The 15,104-nt window shown below is 42.5% G+C and overlaps 2 protein-coding genes across 2 annotated transcripts; one reads left to right on the top strand and one right to left on the bottom strand.

Annotated features, from left to right (window-relative positions):
* Positions 1-439: 439 nt before the first annotated feature.
* Positions 440-6,385, bottom strand: LOC127694436 (olfactory receptor 2T29-like). Its single transcript, XM_052195962.1, has 2 exons — positions 6,017-6,385; positions 440-1,045 (listed from the first exon to the last, which is right to left on the bottom strand). Exons 1-2 carry the CDS (start codon positions 6,383-6,385, stop codon positions 440-442), a joined length of 975 nt encoding a protein of 324 aa, XP_052051922.1.
* A 5,979-nt stretch (positions 6,386-12,364) lies between these two features.
* LOC127694288 (olfactory receptor 2T29-like) lies at positions 12,365-13,327 on the top strand. Its single transcript, XM_052195812.1, has one exon. It carries the CDS (start codon positions 12,365-12,367, stop codon positions 13,325-13,327), a length of 963 nt encoding a protein of 320 aa, XP_052051772.1.
* The last annotated feature ends 1,777 nt before the right edge of the window (positions 13,328-15,104 follow it).

The following is a 15,104-nucleotide window of genomic DNA, read 5'->3' as shown; positions in this document are numbered from 1 at the left end:
TTATGCTACACACACACTAAAGAATCTCATAGGGAAAAACATGGAGCAATCTCCAAGATAAACAATTATGCCAACTTCTTCCCAGGATACTGGCAAATGATAGTGAATATTGCATTATTGCCCACTATGAATGAATGGGGCATATCCCAGAAGATCAGCTTATATGAATCACCTAAAAAAGAAAGTAATGAAACCCATATAATCCTGTCAATACACATAGTAATCCCCTTTTACTGAGTCAGCATCCATTTCTGATAAAATGTCCTGGTAAACAAGAAAAGGAAGTCCATGTTGCTACAAAATAGAGGTCCCTGATGACAGACAGAAGGCATCATACTATAAGGCATGTCATGTGAACAGCCTGCAAATAGCATCAACATGACACCTGGATCAACAGATGTGTAGAGACAAGGAAAAGAAACTATTCTTTATAAATCACTTACTTTAAAGATTCTTGAAAGAAGGATTTCATACAAAACAGGTTCTTCATAGCATCAGTGACATTCTTATTCCTAAGACTATAGATTAGTGGGTTCAACAGAGGGGTGAGTATGGTGTAAAACACAGACACCACCATGTCCTTCTCAGGGGTGTGGAGGGAGGCAGGGAGCATGTAGGTATAGACAGCAGCTCCATAGAAGAGGAGGACCACAGTCATGTGGGAGGAGCAGGTGGCCAGGGCCTTCTTCCTGCCCTCTGCTGAGTTCATCCTGAGGACAGTGAGGAGGATGGATGAATAGGAGCCTGAGATGACTGTCACAGGGATGAGAAGCATGAGCACACAGCACACATACATGAGGGTCTCATAGAGCCAGGTGTCAGAGCAGGAGAGCTTGGTCACAGCAGGGGCCTCACAGAAGAAATGGTAGATTTCTCTGGATCTACAGAATGGGAAGTTCATGGTGATTGCTCCTCCAGGTTGTGACATCCCAGGGTGTCTCTTAGGCAACCAAGAAGCTTTGTGGTTAGTGACTACCTCCTGATCAGCACAGAATTCTATTCTGCTGAGAAAGTTTACTGGGCTTGTAGATCTGAGAATGATAAGCTGTGTAAAATTTAAGAAATTTCAAAAAGTAAGAATTCACATATATGGTTAGAGCCATAACAACTCAAATTAGAGCTACTACAGTTCATGCTGGCGATCCTTCTCATGACAAATAGTGTTCTCTGACAACACGTTCTTCAAATTTAAAGGACATTGTTTTTGCTCTTAGTGAAAAGAGTGAATTACTTACTAAACAAACAGAAGCTAATGAAAGTTAAGCACAATCAAGCAACCAAACACATTATTAAGAAAATCAATCAATACACAAGTTTTTTTAGGAACCAGTGCCGAGCTGCCTCTAATATCAATACAATATGGGATACACTCTCCAGGTTACTATTCATTCAAGGATATGGTTTTTAAAATTATTTGGTGAAATGTTTTAACTGAATAATGCATATAGTGTGTTGAATTTAAAGTGTCTCACATCTATTTGTTTGGATAAATAAATGTTCTTTAAACATTCATTCATATAAACATATTCATATGAAAAGTAAAGACATAAAATACACATAGCATGCTTGCTTATGTTATGCTGGTTAGACAGTGGGAAGCATCACTCTTTTCTGGCCTCTGCTTCTACAAGTAAATCTCCTCACAGGTTGAGCCATTTGCTCTATGAGAAGACTGATGGGTTAGCGGTCACTGCTGACTGTCAGCCACTTCCTCATGGAGTCTAAGGAGCAGAGGGAACACAGCCCTGAGATGTTCCTGAGAGCAGTTCACTTTTCCTTCCATCCCACACTCACAGCCTGCCTCTGTGTTAGATGCTGAGAGAAATCCAGGGAGACATTAGCCTTCATTGCAGTAAACAAGGCCAGTGTCCACCTATGCTGGGAAAATAGTACAAGAATGTGAACTAAGCTTGAAGGTTTCAATAGGTGCAACACAGTAAGAAACAGCATCAGACAGAATGTGCCCAGCCTTCCTGATGAGGCTCAGAAATGACTCTTCCATTTGTGCTTTTAAAACAGGAGATTTTTAATGTTTTTAATTCTGAACTAATAGATACTACATTTTGGTAGTTCAAAGCAATAGGAAGGAGACAAAATCTCCTCTTTCTGAGATGTTATCAATAGTTTCAAGGGAGGAGTTGTTGGGACAGCAGTCACAAGTCTCAGCAACACTTAACATCTATGTCACGATTCCAAAATTAAAAACAGAAAAGGAAACCTGATACTGAAGTCTTAAAGAGTCAAGTCATGCCCAAGATGCTGACGGGTCTGAGAGGATCTTGATGCCTTCTTATAAATGCCTGGCAGATCTGAGACCTATGGGGAGAGATGGGTAGGATATAGACAGGAAATAGACTGAGAGATAGGAAGAAACAAGGTAGAGTTCCATTTTTCAAAGGAGTATTTTTGAAGGAAACTTAGTTCTATTAAAAATTTAAATCTTTTAAAGTTAATTTTATGTTTTCCTCCTGACCCAGTCTGCAGTTTTAGACACAGATAACAAACACAGTGGAGGGAGGCACAGGCTCTGTGAATCCCTGAACACCTTCTACTGGCTGAGTGGAGGTCGGGAGGCAGTGAGGGGCAGGAGGTGTGCTGGGAAGGCCAGAGCCCTCTGTTAAGTGGGGACCACAGGCAGCAGTGAGATCAGGAATGTGGTGTCTGCAGAAGGCATAGATTAGCAGCTGTCTTGTCCTTACCCATGCTGTGCCATTTGATGTTATGTTAACAGCTTGGTGCATTGTTAACCCTTTGTATTACTAACAGTGTAGGGAGAGAGATGACAGAGCAGCATCCGAAGCAGCAGCATCCCTGAGCCACCCTGCTGTTTCTATAGGACTCACCTTGCTTTCTTCTTTTACAGAGGAGAAGCTCAGGGTCTCAGGCATCTGCCCCACTTCAGACTACAACTGACAGAATGGGGGCGTACTCTGTGAGTTGGTGCAGACTGGGCAACTGCCCTTGTTCTATGGTAAACACTACTTCCCCAGGAACTTACAGTGTGAATTTATGTCAATCAGTGTCTACTTCATATGATAAGACTAAGATAGTTATTTTTACAGTTTTATAATCCTCAAAATGGGGCCACACTTGAAATTAAACAAACAACACAAGACACAGTTTGGGAAAACTAATGCATTGTCAAATGAATACTTAAAAATAAAGGAGGAAGGATGGGTGTGTCAACCGGTGCCTGCTATAATTCTAGCACTTGTGAGACTGACACAGGGGGATTACCTATGTTATCAAGGCAAGCCTGGTGTGTGTGTGTGTGTGTGTGTGTGTGTGTGTGTGTAAGACAGTTAAGTATCGGGGATACATTGTCTCACAAACACCAAAAATAAGTTAATTAAAGTTGGAACATATTTGGCCTAATTCATTAGTTTTAAAAATAATTCAGTAAGGAAATACTAAAGGGAAACTTAAGAAATAGCCAGGTGTGGTGGCTCATGCTGTTATGTATACCATTCATGTGACAGAATCAAGTAGATCTCTGAGTTGGTGTCCTGCCTGGTCTACAGAACGATTGAGTGTTAGGAGAGCCAGGTATACACAGAGAAACCCTGTCTTAAAACAAAAAAGGGAAGCTTTTCTTTGGTCACATACAAAAAGACAATAAAGACTCAAACAAATCCCACAAGCAACAAGCAGACTGTCTAATCAGCACCCCATGCTATGCAGACTGTCCTGTCAGGTCCTGCTCACCATCAGATGCAGCTGCGGCTGTAGACTGAGCCGTATGGACCAAGGAACAGCAGCTGGTTAAGTGTACAAGGAACAGGAGGCAAGAGACGTCATCCCTGGGTGGACTCTGCTCATTCCCAGATAAAGATTTTTGTTAATATTTCCCCTCTGTGACTTTATAGAAGAATGTAATTAAGAGAGCTGGGCATGCTGACAGAAACCTCTGTCAAGCCCGGTTTACCCTTCTGTCTTTTAATAGTGGAAAATCACAGCCAATATTAACAGTAGCCATTAGCCTGGAATGTCACCGTCATAAATAACAATCTGGTCCAACCCGAGTCAGCTATTGTATGTCTAGGCTCTTGTTCACTGTGAAGAATTCTCTCCCTCCCAGAATTCTCTTTCCCTCCCCTGCTCTTTCTGCGTATGCATTCATGTAAACTTGCAGGGAATATTGTGACATGTTTTACTTCTGAACCCGGAAGTTTGGGGTTCAGCTTCTGTGTTGGAGACACTGCCCTATATAGTTCATGGCAGGCTAAGCCACACGAAGCTTCATCCTTCATGGCCCATCTTGTCCACATGCTCCCCCTCACTCCCCCCCCCCCCCCCCGCCGTGTTCTGCTGTCAGTTGCAAACCATAGTCTTTAGAGTTGCCTTCAGTTTAAATATATGTTTCCTTTCAATAGAGATCTGAAAATCACAGAACATTCTCCAAGTCCAAATGCCTGAGATAAAAATGTATATATTCATATTACAACCAGCAGAGCAAGTGGCACACTTGAAAAGGTCACACCTGGCCTTAAGATGCAGATATATATGATATGCACACTGTGTGGTCCAAGCTGGAATAAACAGAGTGGGGTGGGGTAGAGGCAACTCTACACTCTTGATCTTAAAGCCCCACTGCTCCAAAATTTGAATGGTAAAGGTTTCTGATCCCTTTCCAACAACATGGCACTGTTCCCCTGGCATCCTCTGGTCACACAGTGTCTTCTCTTCACCAGGCCACACACCTGAGCTCAGCTGTCTCGGGCTCTCAGTGTGTTAGCCTGCAGATGGAACAGTGTCCTGACTCCTTCCACACTTGGTTTGAATGCAGCCCTGGGTGGACATTGCCATGGGATGGGGGAAAACAATGATGTGCATTTCTGTTGCTGCTGGGCTGGGGCAGCTGCATCAAATGTGGCTGACTTAGGCTGTGTGAGTCTCCAGGTTGTGTCTAGTGCCTAACAAGCTGAGACAACATTGTTAGGACACTGCTGTCTCACGTGCTGCATGGTGTCAGGGAAAGGCCCCTGGTAGGTTCAGAGTATCCAACATCTAATGCAAATGGAGGGGTATATGCAGCTGCCAAGGAGACAACCTTCTGCCCCAATGTCACCAGCCTGTCCTACAGATCATCACTCCTGTGTGACCAAGGTCCGGCATGAACTTCTCTAGCTTGAAATGTGAAAGCTTTGTAGAGTTCTCGAAAGTGATTCATGGTGATCTCTGTTGGAGAAGATAAATAAAATTAAGTGTTCTGGTGCAATCAAATCCTATGCAATAAAAAGTGATCAGCCCACACTGCAATGTGGAGGGATCATAGAAGTGCAATAAAAAAGAAACTGAAATAAAGGAAGCTTGTTCACAGTGCACTCAGTCGTGGACTCAGAGAACTTACTCCCTTTTCTGTGGGAAATGTGCTGTTGCTACCTGTGCACTTCACCTGCCCCTTCTGGGGATAATTTGATAGGAGTCGTCCTTCTTTTGTGTTCAAAGTCTGGTAAGACTCTTGAGGGGTTTAGTGAGGTTCACACATGTCACATTTGTGGCTTTAGTGGCAGCTCCTGGAACCAAACAGTGGCTAGTTCCAATTCTGATTCCCTTCAGGTATTCCATCCTATCACTACTGTCCCCAGGATTTGGATCACTGAAAAGAAGGATTCAGCTTCTCTTTGTGCATTTGTTTCCATAGAAGCATATATAAAAAAAAATGGCAATAAAGACTTTTCATCAGAAAAATGAGGATTTCTACATAATAACACTTGGGTCTAAACTAAGATGACTAAAATCTTCCATAACACAAATGATACATGCAGAGCTGGGACACCTAGACAGGGCACAGAGGGTCCGAGTAACTTACACAGAGCATGTAGACCATCAGCCAGAGTGATCATCATGTGATGTTAATCAGAAATGTTAAGGTCCAAGTTCAAGCATTTTTTTTAAATCATTAGAGTCCTCTAAAGTTCTTGGACTTGGGAGCTCCTGCCTAGTCTAAACGAGGAAGCCTTAACAGAAAGATAAATGTTTATGTTGGCTCCCAGTATGCTCTTAAACCTCTCACTGGAACTGTAACCACAGAAGAGTCACAAGACATGGCAGCCAGAGGGAAAAATTCTGATCCTGCTAGTGACAGGTAGAGGAACATCTGCATCCCACAGGCTGCAGCTGACATCTTGTGGCTCCCCAGGACCTGATCCATGAGCATCTTGGGCACAGTGACAGAAATGTACATCATGTCCATGAGGGACAGCTGGCTGATAAAGAAGTACCTGGGTGTGTGGAGGTGGGTGTCAGAGAGCATCAGCAGGATCAGGAGGGCGTTCCCAGACAAGGCCATCAGGAAAGCCACAAATATGACCACAGCCATCAGGGCAGATTGACTGAAAAATCCCAGCAGAGTGAAATCTGACTGTCCAGTGTAGTTGTTCATCCAGGTTGTGATGTCCCAGAGTGTCTCCTCAGCAACCAACAATGCTTTTGGGTTAGCATCATGTGACCATAGGAAGGACTGCTCAATGGTGTGTGCCTCAAGCTGACTGCACAGACAGAAGTTCCCTGGGCCTGGAGGTTTGAGGTTTATTTTTTATCTGTAATTTAAGAAATTTTAAAACAGAATTCATGTGTGGGGTTAGAACCGTCATAACTCCTAGCGAAACTGTTGCATTTTAGAGCCCCATAACACTTTCCTTCAACCAACAGACCAGAGTCTGTAGGGTCACTTCCCTAGAGTATTATAAAACACGGTACCCAAACAGAAGTCAAACTTATTTTGAGGATGATTTTAACTTGAGACATGAACTGAGTCTGAACCTTTGTGTATTAAGGATCAAACTTGGATTTTTAAATCTTAGAGCTATATTTCATGTAACGATTACACAGAAAATGTATCAAATATAACATGGCAAAATGAATCTGAGACCCTGAAGGCCCTTTATCCTTAGGGTCTTGTGACACTGAGAGGTTCTGTGCTGTGTGGAGTACACTAACTCATGTGCAGTTCCCAGTGACCAGGAAGGGCATGGGTGGAAGAGCCCATTCACAGGCCTGACCCCAGTGTGGGTCCAGCCATCCCTGGGGCAGCCAGTCCTCTGTGTGCTCTACTAAAAGGAGGGAAAAATGATTTTTCACTGATTTTTTTTTTTTTTTTTTTTTTTTTTTTTTTTTTTTTGCTAAACTTAAATAGTGGGTCCTGTCGGAACATTGACAGATTCAAGTTGACAAGCATCCATATATTAGAGAGTCCATGAGCACACTTTCCTCAAGAATTGCCTTATGGGTTTGTGTTAATATCAGTGGATTGCTAGAGGTGACTGGGTGAGGCATCTTTTCACACATGTCTGAAGTATGTTTTCAACAAACCTCACGCGATCTCACTCACTTGTAGATCTTACTGTTGAATCTTTTGATGTGTGTTCAGTTTGGAGAACCTGCTGAATACTGGAAACTGGGAGGTTCTCATTTGTGAAAAGGGAGATTAAGCTCTTAAGGGATGGGGACAGTAGGGTATAGTGGCACTAAGGACACTGGGAAGGATTTTCAAGTAGGGAGAGGATGAGAGTGGGGACAGAGAAGGACCCTGACACTAAGGATGTTTGGAAAGGCTGTGTAGAAGCCTGCCGTTCTTCTCTAAGCATTTGTGTAGATGTGTGTACTCAGGGGACAGAGCTGCCACAAGTGATGGACACCAAATAACCCAGGGCAGGTGTGGGTTGTCTGATCCTGGGCTGTTTGTCGGGAGACAAAGTCCTGCAGACTTCCAAAACAACGCGGGCTCTTGCTGTTGCACTTGCCTTTCATCTAGAACTTGATGATAAGACCCCAGGGCTGAAGAAAGCACACACACTGCTCAGAAGATGTGGAAAAATCAAGTTAGTCATGTCCCGGGAGCTGTAGTTCACAGTATCAGAAACTGCCTTGTAGATGCTGCTGTTTATCTGCACTCGAAGCCTATGCAACCCCTCAGGGTCCCAGGAAAGCTAGTTAGCAGGGAGCAAAGCTCCTGGTGAGTACTGCTTGGCTTCTCCATATCCTGTGACCACAGTGTGTATTGTCTTTTTTTTTATCTAATTATTTTTTATTCGATACATTCTTTATTTACATTTCAAATGATTTCCCCTTTCCAGGATTCCCCCTCCCTGAAAGTCCCATAAGCCCTCTTCCCTCCCCCTGTTCCCCAATCCACCCCTTCCCACTTCCCTGTCCTGGTATTCCCCTATACTGCTGCACTGAGTTTTTCTAGGGCCAGGGGCTTCTCTTTCCTTCTTCTTGGGCATCATTTCATATGTGAATTGATTCTTGGGTATTCCAAGCTTCTGGGCTAATATTCACTTATCAGTGAGTGCACACGATGTGTGTTCTTTTGTGATTGGGTCACCTCATTCAGGATGACATTCTCCAGTTCCACCCACTGGCCTACGAATTTCATGAATTCATTGTTTTTACTAGCTGAGTAGTATTCCATAGTGCAAATATACCACATTCTCTGTATCCATTCCTCCATTGAGGGACATCTGGCTTCTTTCCAGTTTCTGGCTATTATAAATAAGGTTGCTATGAACATAGTGGAGCATGTATCTTTATTACATGCTGGAGAATCATCTAGGTATATGCCCAGGAGTGGCGTAGCAGGGTCCTCCGGTAGTATTATGCCCAGTTTTCTGGGGGAACTGCCAGACTGATTTCCAGAGTGGTTGTACCAGCTTGCAATCCCACCAGCAGTGGAGCAGTGTTCCTCTTTCTCCACATCCTTGCCAGCACCTGCTGTCTCCTGATTTTTTGTGTGTTATCTTGACTATGAATTTGGTCTGGTGACAGTAATATAAATAGTAATAGACCAGGAGGCTGTGTCTATGACAGGGCAGCTCAACTCCAAACTCTGGTATCCACACTTGTAGAAACTACTGGAACTTTATAAGAACACACACACACACACACACACACACACACACACACACACAAACCCACATAAATGGAGAGAGAGACAGAGATAGAGATAGAGACAGAGAGACAGACAGAGACAGAGAAAGTCTTTAACAGTGATTAACTCTACAAGTGACCAAGCCTATGGCCATGCATTAGATAATTTCTGTGTTTCACGCTTGAGTTCTATTGACAATGTCAAAATTTCAGATTATTACTAACTCTGGTTTCAACTCCATTTTTACAAATCTAGAAGGAAAAAAGTCACTAAGATAAAACCCCAGCAGTGTAATGGAGATATCTGTTAGCATTTATTAGCTCTATTAATTACATCTTCAAAGTCTCAAAGGAACATTATTTATAATATCCCGCCACACCATCCCTTAATGAGCAGAGTCCAGCCAGCAATGACATCACTTTCCTCCTATTCTTCGTGCACTTGAGCAGTCACTGCCTTTGGTCCACATGGCCAAGGCTGCCACCAACATCTGCGGTGAGTTGGATCTGACAGGAGACTCTCCGGGAGTCCCTACTCTTGACTTAATATGTGCTTCCAGTTCTTTTATCAGTTCTTGACAATATTTAATTCTCCTCTACTTCTTTTTTCCTGCAGAGAAGTAAATTTGTTTTCCTTCAAAAACTTCAAATACTATTTTTTGTTGGTTTTTTTAGACAGGGTTCTTCTTTATAGTCCTGGCTGTCCTGGAACTCATTCTGTGGACCAGACTGGCCTCAAACTCAGAAATCCGCCTTCTTCTGCTGCCCAAGTGCTGGGATTAAAGACATTCACCACCACTGCCTGGCTCAAATACTATTTAGGAACAGAATTACTTGTATGCTACTTTTGTAACTGATCTTATTGGCACACACTAGCTGTCTTGGGACTGCAAGCTTACAGAGGGTCACAGTGACACTAAGAATTAGATTCTCATCCTGTCTTTTCTGTGATATAGTGTGGAGGACCTTGCCTAGACTATAAGGGAAAAGGGGGCTTCCAAGAGACTTGAGGCAGGCACATGCCCTGTGTACTCCTAAATGGTGAAATGTACATTTGTTGGTCAGTTGGTTGTTTTCTATTAGACACACACTCTGAAATCTGAGTTTCCTCTCTGTAAATAAAGAAAATGAGGTCAGTAGGTGACTCAGGCTCCTGGGTGTAGGATGTAGAAAGGATGCAGAACAGAGTCAGATGCTGCTGGCTCCAGTAGCTTGGGGTGACTGTAACAGTGAGTCCAGGAGTCACCTGTCAGTAAGCTCCACTGTGAAGTTGCATCTGGCTGTCCACAGGAGATGCAAGCTAGAGTGCAGGGACAGGATGGAACAGGCTGGAATCACCATGTGTGATTCCAGAGTCTGTGTTCCTAGTACTTTTGTCCTGGGTGTCTCAGTGTGAGAAATTCCAAATTAACAGTGGGCAACATGAAATTTTTTTGGCAGTACAGTATCAAGATTAGTTTAGGAAACTCTCACAGTAGTGTAAATGTCTTTGCAGTTGGCAGCACTTTCTCCATTTCCCCTTCCCTGTACTCAGAGCTAAATGCTTCTCAGAGAAGGGGATACTTCTTCTGTGTTGGTGAGAGCATCCATAACTTAACATTTTCCATTTTAGATATGAACAGGTTGGCAGGGGAGCTGGTGGGAGGGCTGTGTGATTAAGAGGATTTGTGGCTTCTGCAGCAGACCCAGGTTCGACTCTCAGCACCCACATGGCAGCTCTCGGCCACCTGTAACTCCTGTTTGTCAGGATCTGACATCCTCCTCTCCTCCTTGGGCAGCAAGGTCACATGTGGTGCACATACATACAAGTAGGCAAAACAAACACACATGCTAAAAAATTTGAAAACATCAAAAAGTTTTTCTTTTGAAAAATTCACTGTGTTTAAGGAATCATGGCATAAACTTTATTTGACTTCAGAAAGGCTAGGTGTAACTTGTACCCGTTGCTTTTCTGTTTCTGCAGCTCTTTACACATTTGATTTTGTCATTTTTATATTGTGTCTTAAATAGTCTGGCAGAAGCCTCATTAAGCACCATCACATGTCAAGTCTCTTTGGCATGTTTTCAGAGTCTAACCCAGAGTTCATCGATCAGCGTGGAACACAGGGATCCAGGAGCTCGTGCCATAGGCATCTCTGTGGTACCCAGGCTTCTCCCTGCCCCTTGGATTCCAAGAGACAGAAACTGTGATGGCTATCAAAGCAGATGATGCTATAAGCACAGCCTGGCCTGGCAACCAATCACCTCTGATCCTGCAGAGTTAGAGCACACGGTGGGGATGTGAGGAGGTGAACCTGGAGAGACCCAGGCTTATACAGGTGAACTTTTCTGCTGACTATGCTAATCAGGGCTAAAGGTGTAAATATGTTATATATAAATACATATATACTTGTGAATTCCTATTTTCATAGAAATGCTTATCTACATACATATTTAAGGTTTATAATTCATTTAATCAAAATAAGCATACCTATAAACACATAGAAAATTTCAAATATAATTCTTAATTTGGCTTATACATTTCTTATTTGAAGATTTCCCCTTATTTCCTTGAAAACTATATCCTTAAATGATATTTAACCTGGAGAACAAAATACAATACAATAATATTACCCATCTCTGAGATGGCTATCCAGGATAGTTAGTTTTTAACTCTCTACCTGTGTGTGTGTGTGTGTGTGTGTGTGTGTGTTTGTGTGTGCTTCTCCATTTTTATGTTGGGATATTGAAAATAACTTATACTGTTTTGCTTTATTTAACCTTGGCAAAATCAGAATGCAAAGTTATCACCGTCACCATCACTTCCACTATTATCTTCAGTAGCACTATTTTAGGTAGAGCAGTTGGAAGACTTTCAGGTTTAGTGACATTTGGACTGGTGGCAGTATTTGGCCACTTAGTGGGTTCCTTGCCCCAAGCCTCTTAGGGTTCTGAGCGTTGGTCCTTCTTGTATGATGGTGAGGCTTCCTGCAGGAGGCACAGAGACTCAAGAGTATCCAGACCCTGGGACCTGAGGATCATCACCTGGTTGAAATTTCTCCTTTAAAGTTTTACTTCAAAATATTTTATATGAAATACACTTCAGTACATTAAAGATTCTAATTTGATCTTTAAACCATAAAAAGGAGGCTTCTTTCATATTTTAAAGCCAAATGCTCAAAATAATTTTGATTTAAATTTTTTTGTCACTGAATCACCGTTTGGGTTAGCATGGGACAGCATTTCTAAAGCTTGTAGTACTTGAGAGAAGACACTATCTGTCACTAGGAAAGTTCATAACTTTGGACTATGGAAAATTTACTTGAATCACCAGTGCCTCTGAACAAGATGTGAAGTGTAAGCTTTAAAAAAATTGGTTGAATTATGTGTAATTTGCAATCCTTAGATTTTCAGACCCAGAGAACTTAGCACAGGCAGGTTGAGGCACAAATCACTGAGCACTTATTCCTATGACACTAACCACAAAACATTCTTGGTTGCCAAGGAGACACAGATGGACATCACCACCTGGATGAGCAACTACACTAAACAGTCAGATTTCACTCTGCTGGGATTCTTCAGTCAATCCAAGCACCCTGCCCTGTTGGCTGTGGTTGTATTTATAGTTTTCCTGATGGCCTTGTCTGGGAACGCCCTCCTGATCCTGCTGATAGTCTCTGACGCCCACCTCCACACACCCATGTACTTCTTTATCAGCCAGCTGTCCCTCATGGACATGATGTACATTTCTGTCACTGTGCCCAAGATGCTCATGGACCAGGTCCTGGGGAGCCACAAGATCTCGGCTGCAGCCTGTGGGATGCAGATGTTCCTCTATGCGATGCTGGCAGGTTCAGAATTTTTCCTTCTGGCTGCCATGTCCTATGACCGCTATGTGGCCATCTGCCATCCACTCCGGTATCCTGTCCTCATGAACCACAGGGTGTGTCTCCTCCTGTTGTCTGTCTGTTGGCTCCTGGGATCCTTGGATGGGTTCATTCTTACTCCAGTCACCATGACCTTCCCGTTCTGTGGATCCAGAGAAATCCACCACTTCTTCTGTGAGGTCCCTGCCGTGACCAAGCTCTCCTGCTCTGACACCTGGCTCTATGAGACTCTCATGTATGTGTGCTGTGTGCTCATGCTTCTCATCCCTGTGACAGTCATCTCAGGCTCCTATTCATCCATCCTCCTCACTGTCCTCAGGATGAACTCAGCAGAGGGCAGGAAGAAGGCCCTGGCCACCTGCTCCTCCCACATGACTGTGGTCCTCCTCTTCTATGGTGCTGCTGTCTATACCTACATGCTCCCTGCCTCCCTCCACACCCCCGAGAAGGACATGGTGGTATCTGTGTTTTACACCATACTCACCCCTCTGTTGAACCCACTGATCTATAGTCTTAGGAATAAGAATGTCACAGAGGCTATGAAGAACCTGTTTTGTATGAAATCCTTCTTTCAAGAATCTTTAAAGTAAGTGCTTTATAAAGAATAGTTTCTTTTCCTTATCTCTACACATCTGTTGTTGCAGATCTCATGCTGATGTTATTTGCAGGCTGCTCACATGACATGCCTGATACACGATGCCTTCTGTCTGTCATCAGGGACTCTATTCTGTAGCAACATGGACTTCCTGTGTCTTGTTTACTAGGACATTTTATCAGAAACAGATGCTGACTCAGTAAAATTGGATTACTATGCATATTGATAAGATTACATGGTTGTCACTATTTCTTGACATATGCCCCATTCCTGGTATATGCCCCATTCATTCATAGTGAGCAATAATGGAATATTCAATATCATTTGCCAGTACTCTTGGAAGAAGTTGGCATAAATGTTTATCTTGGAGATTGTTCCATGGCTTTCCCTATGAGCTTCTTTGGTGTATGTGTAGCATAACAGTGTCAGCCTCTTGTGAGTGGTTGAAATGTATTCCTCTTCCTAAATATTCTGGTACAGTGGCAGAATTGTTATAAGTCATGTGACAATTACTAGGATTCAGCAAATAAACCATTTTTCTGGGCTTTAAAATAAATAAAGATTTTCATCTTGAAGAATATGTATGTTTTTGTGTGAATATGTGTGTATTTGTGGGAATGTTTGTGTTTATATGTCTGTGAGACATTGTGTATATCTCTGTGTATCTGTTTTGTGTCTGAGTATGTCTACAAGGGTTTTTGTGTTTTTATGTGCATGTGGATTCATGTGTACATGTGTGTATAATTGTATGTGAGTTTGTGGTACGACTCTGTATGTATGTATGTATGTATGTATGTATGTGAATGTATGAGTATTTGCTATATTTCTCTCTGTGTATTTTTTGTGTGTATGTGATGTGTATCTCTGCCTGAGTAAATGTGAATGTATGAGTATATATGCGTGTGAATATGTGGAGTGTGAGTATATGTATGTTTGTGTGCAAGAGTGCATATGTTCACATGAGTATGTGAGTGCAGTGGCAACAGGCCGGAAGATGTTATCAGATCCTCTGGAGCTGTCCAACAGGAGTGCTGGTAACTGTACTATGTCATCACTGATGAAATGGATTTCACTTGGGCATCATATTGGGCCTTATCTTTTACGCATCCATGGCTCTGTGTGTTCCAATGATAATACAGTCCACAGTCAGCCATGGTGGCCATGTGAGCAAGAGCACACTTTTGCACCAGCTTCGGTTTCCTGACTGTGTAGCACATCCCTCCTGTTCTCTCTTCTCACTGGTTGCTCTTGTGCTTAGGGGACTTTTGTCTGGTAGTATTGTTGAATGCCTTTTCTTTTTTATTAGTTTGTGTACAAAATTTTACTTTGTGGTTAATACAAGACAAAGAAAATAGTATATTTTAATATACTACAGTGAAATAATTATTTTGAAGAGAATCATTTTAATCAGTAACAAAAAGGTAAAATAGAATGTTAAAATTTTCCCTACATTTTCAATTTTGACATCATAATTTCAACCTTTTTATGTTTGTTATCTTTGATAACTCTTTTAGTTGTGGCCTTTAAAGATTATTTACTGGAGGCTTTCAGAGTGAGAAATGAGAACTCAGCTCCTTGGTGACAAGGAGGACTTAGTCACTTCCTGGATGAGAATAATCACTGAGATGGAGTCCAGAAGGCATGGAAACATGGCCCTAACAGCAACAATGAAGTGGTTAAATGGGTCATCACAGCCCTCTGTCAAAGGGGGCAGGGAAAGGGGCAGCTTCACCAGATAAAGAGGTATTTAGCAAATAGATGCATTTCAGAAC

The sequence above is a fragment of the Apodemus sylvaticus genome, chromosome 10 (genome assembly GCF_947179515.1).
Source record: "Apodemus sylvaticus chromosome 10, mApoSyl1.1, whole genome shotgun sequence".
NCBI lineage: Eukaryota > Metazoa > Chordata > Mammalia > Rodentia > Muridae > Apodemus > Apodemus sylvaticus.
The sequence above is the reverse complement of the archived record's forward strand: the minus strand, read 5'-3'. Positions and strand labels throughout refer to the sequence as shown.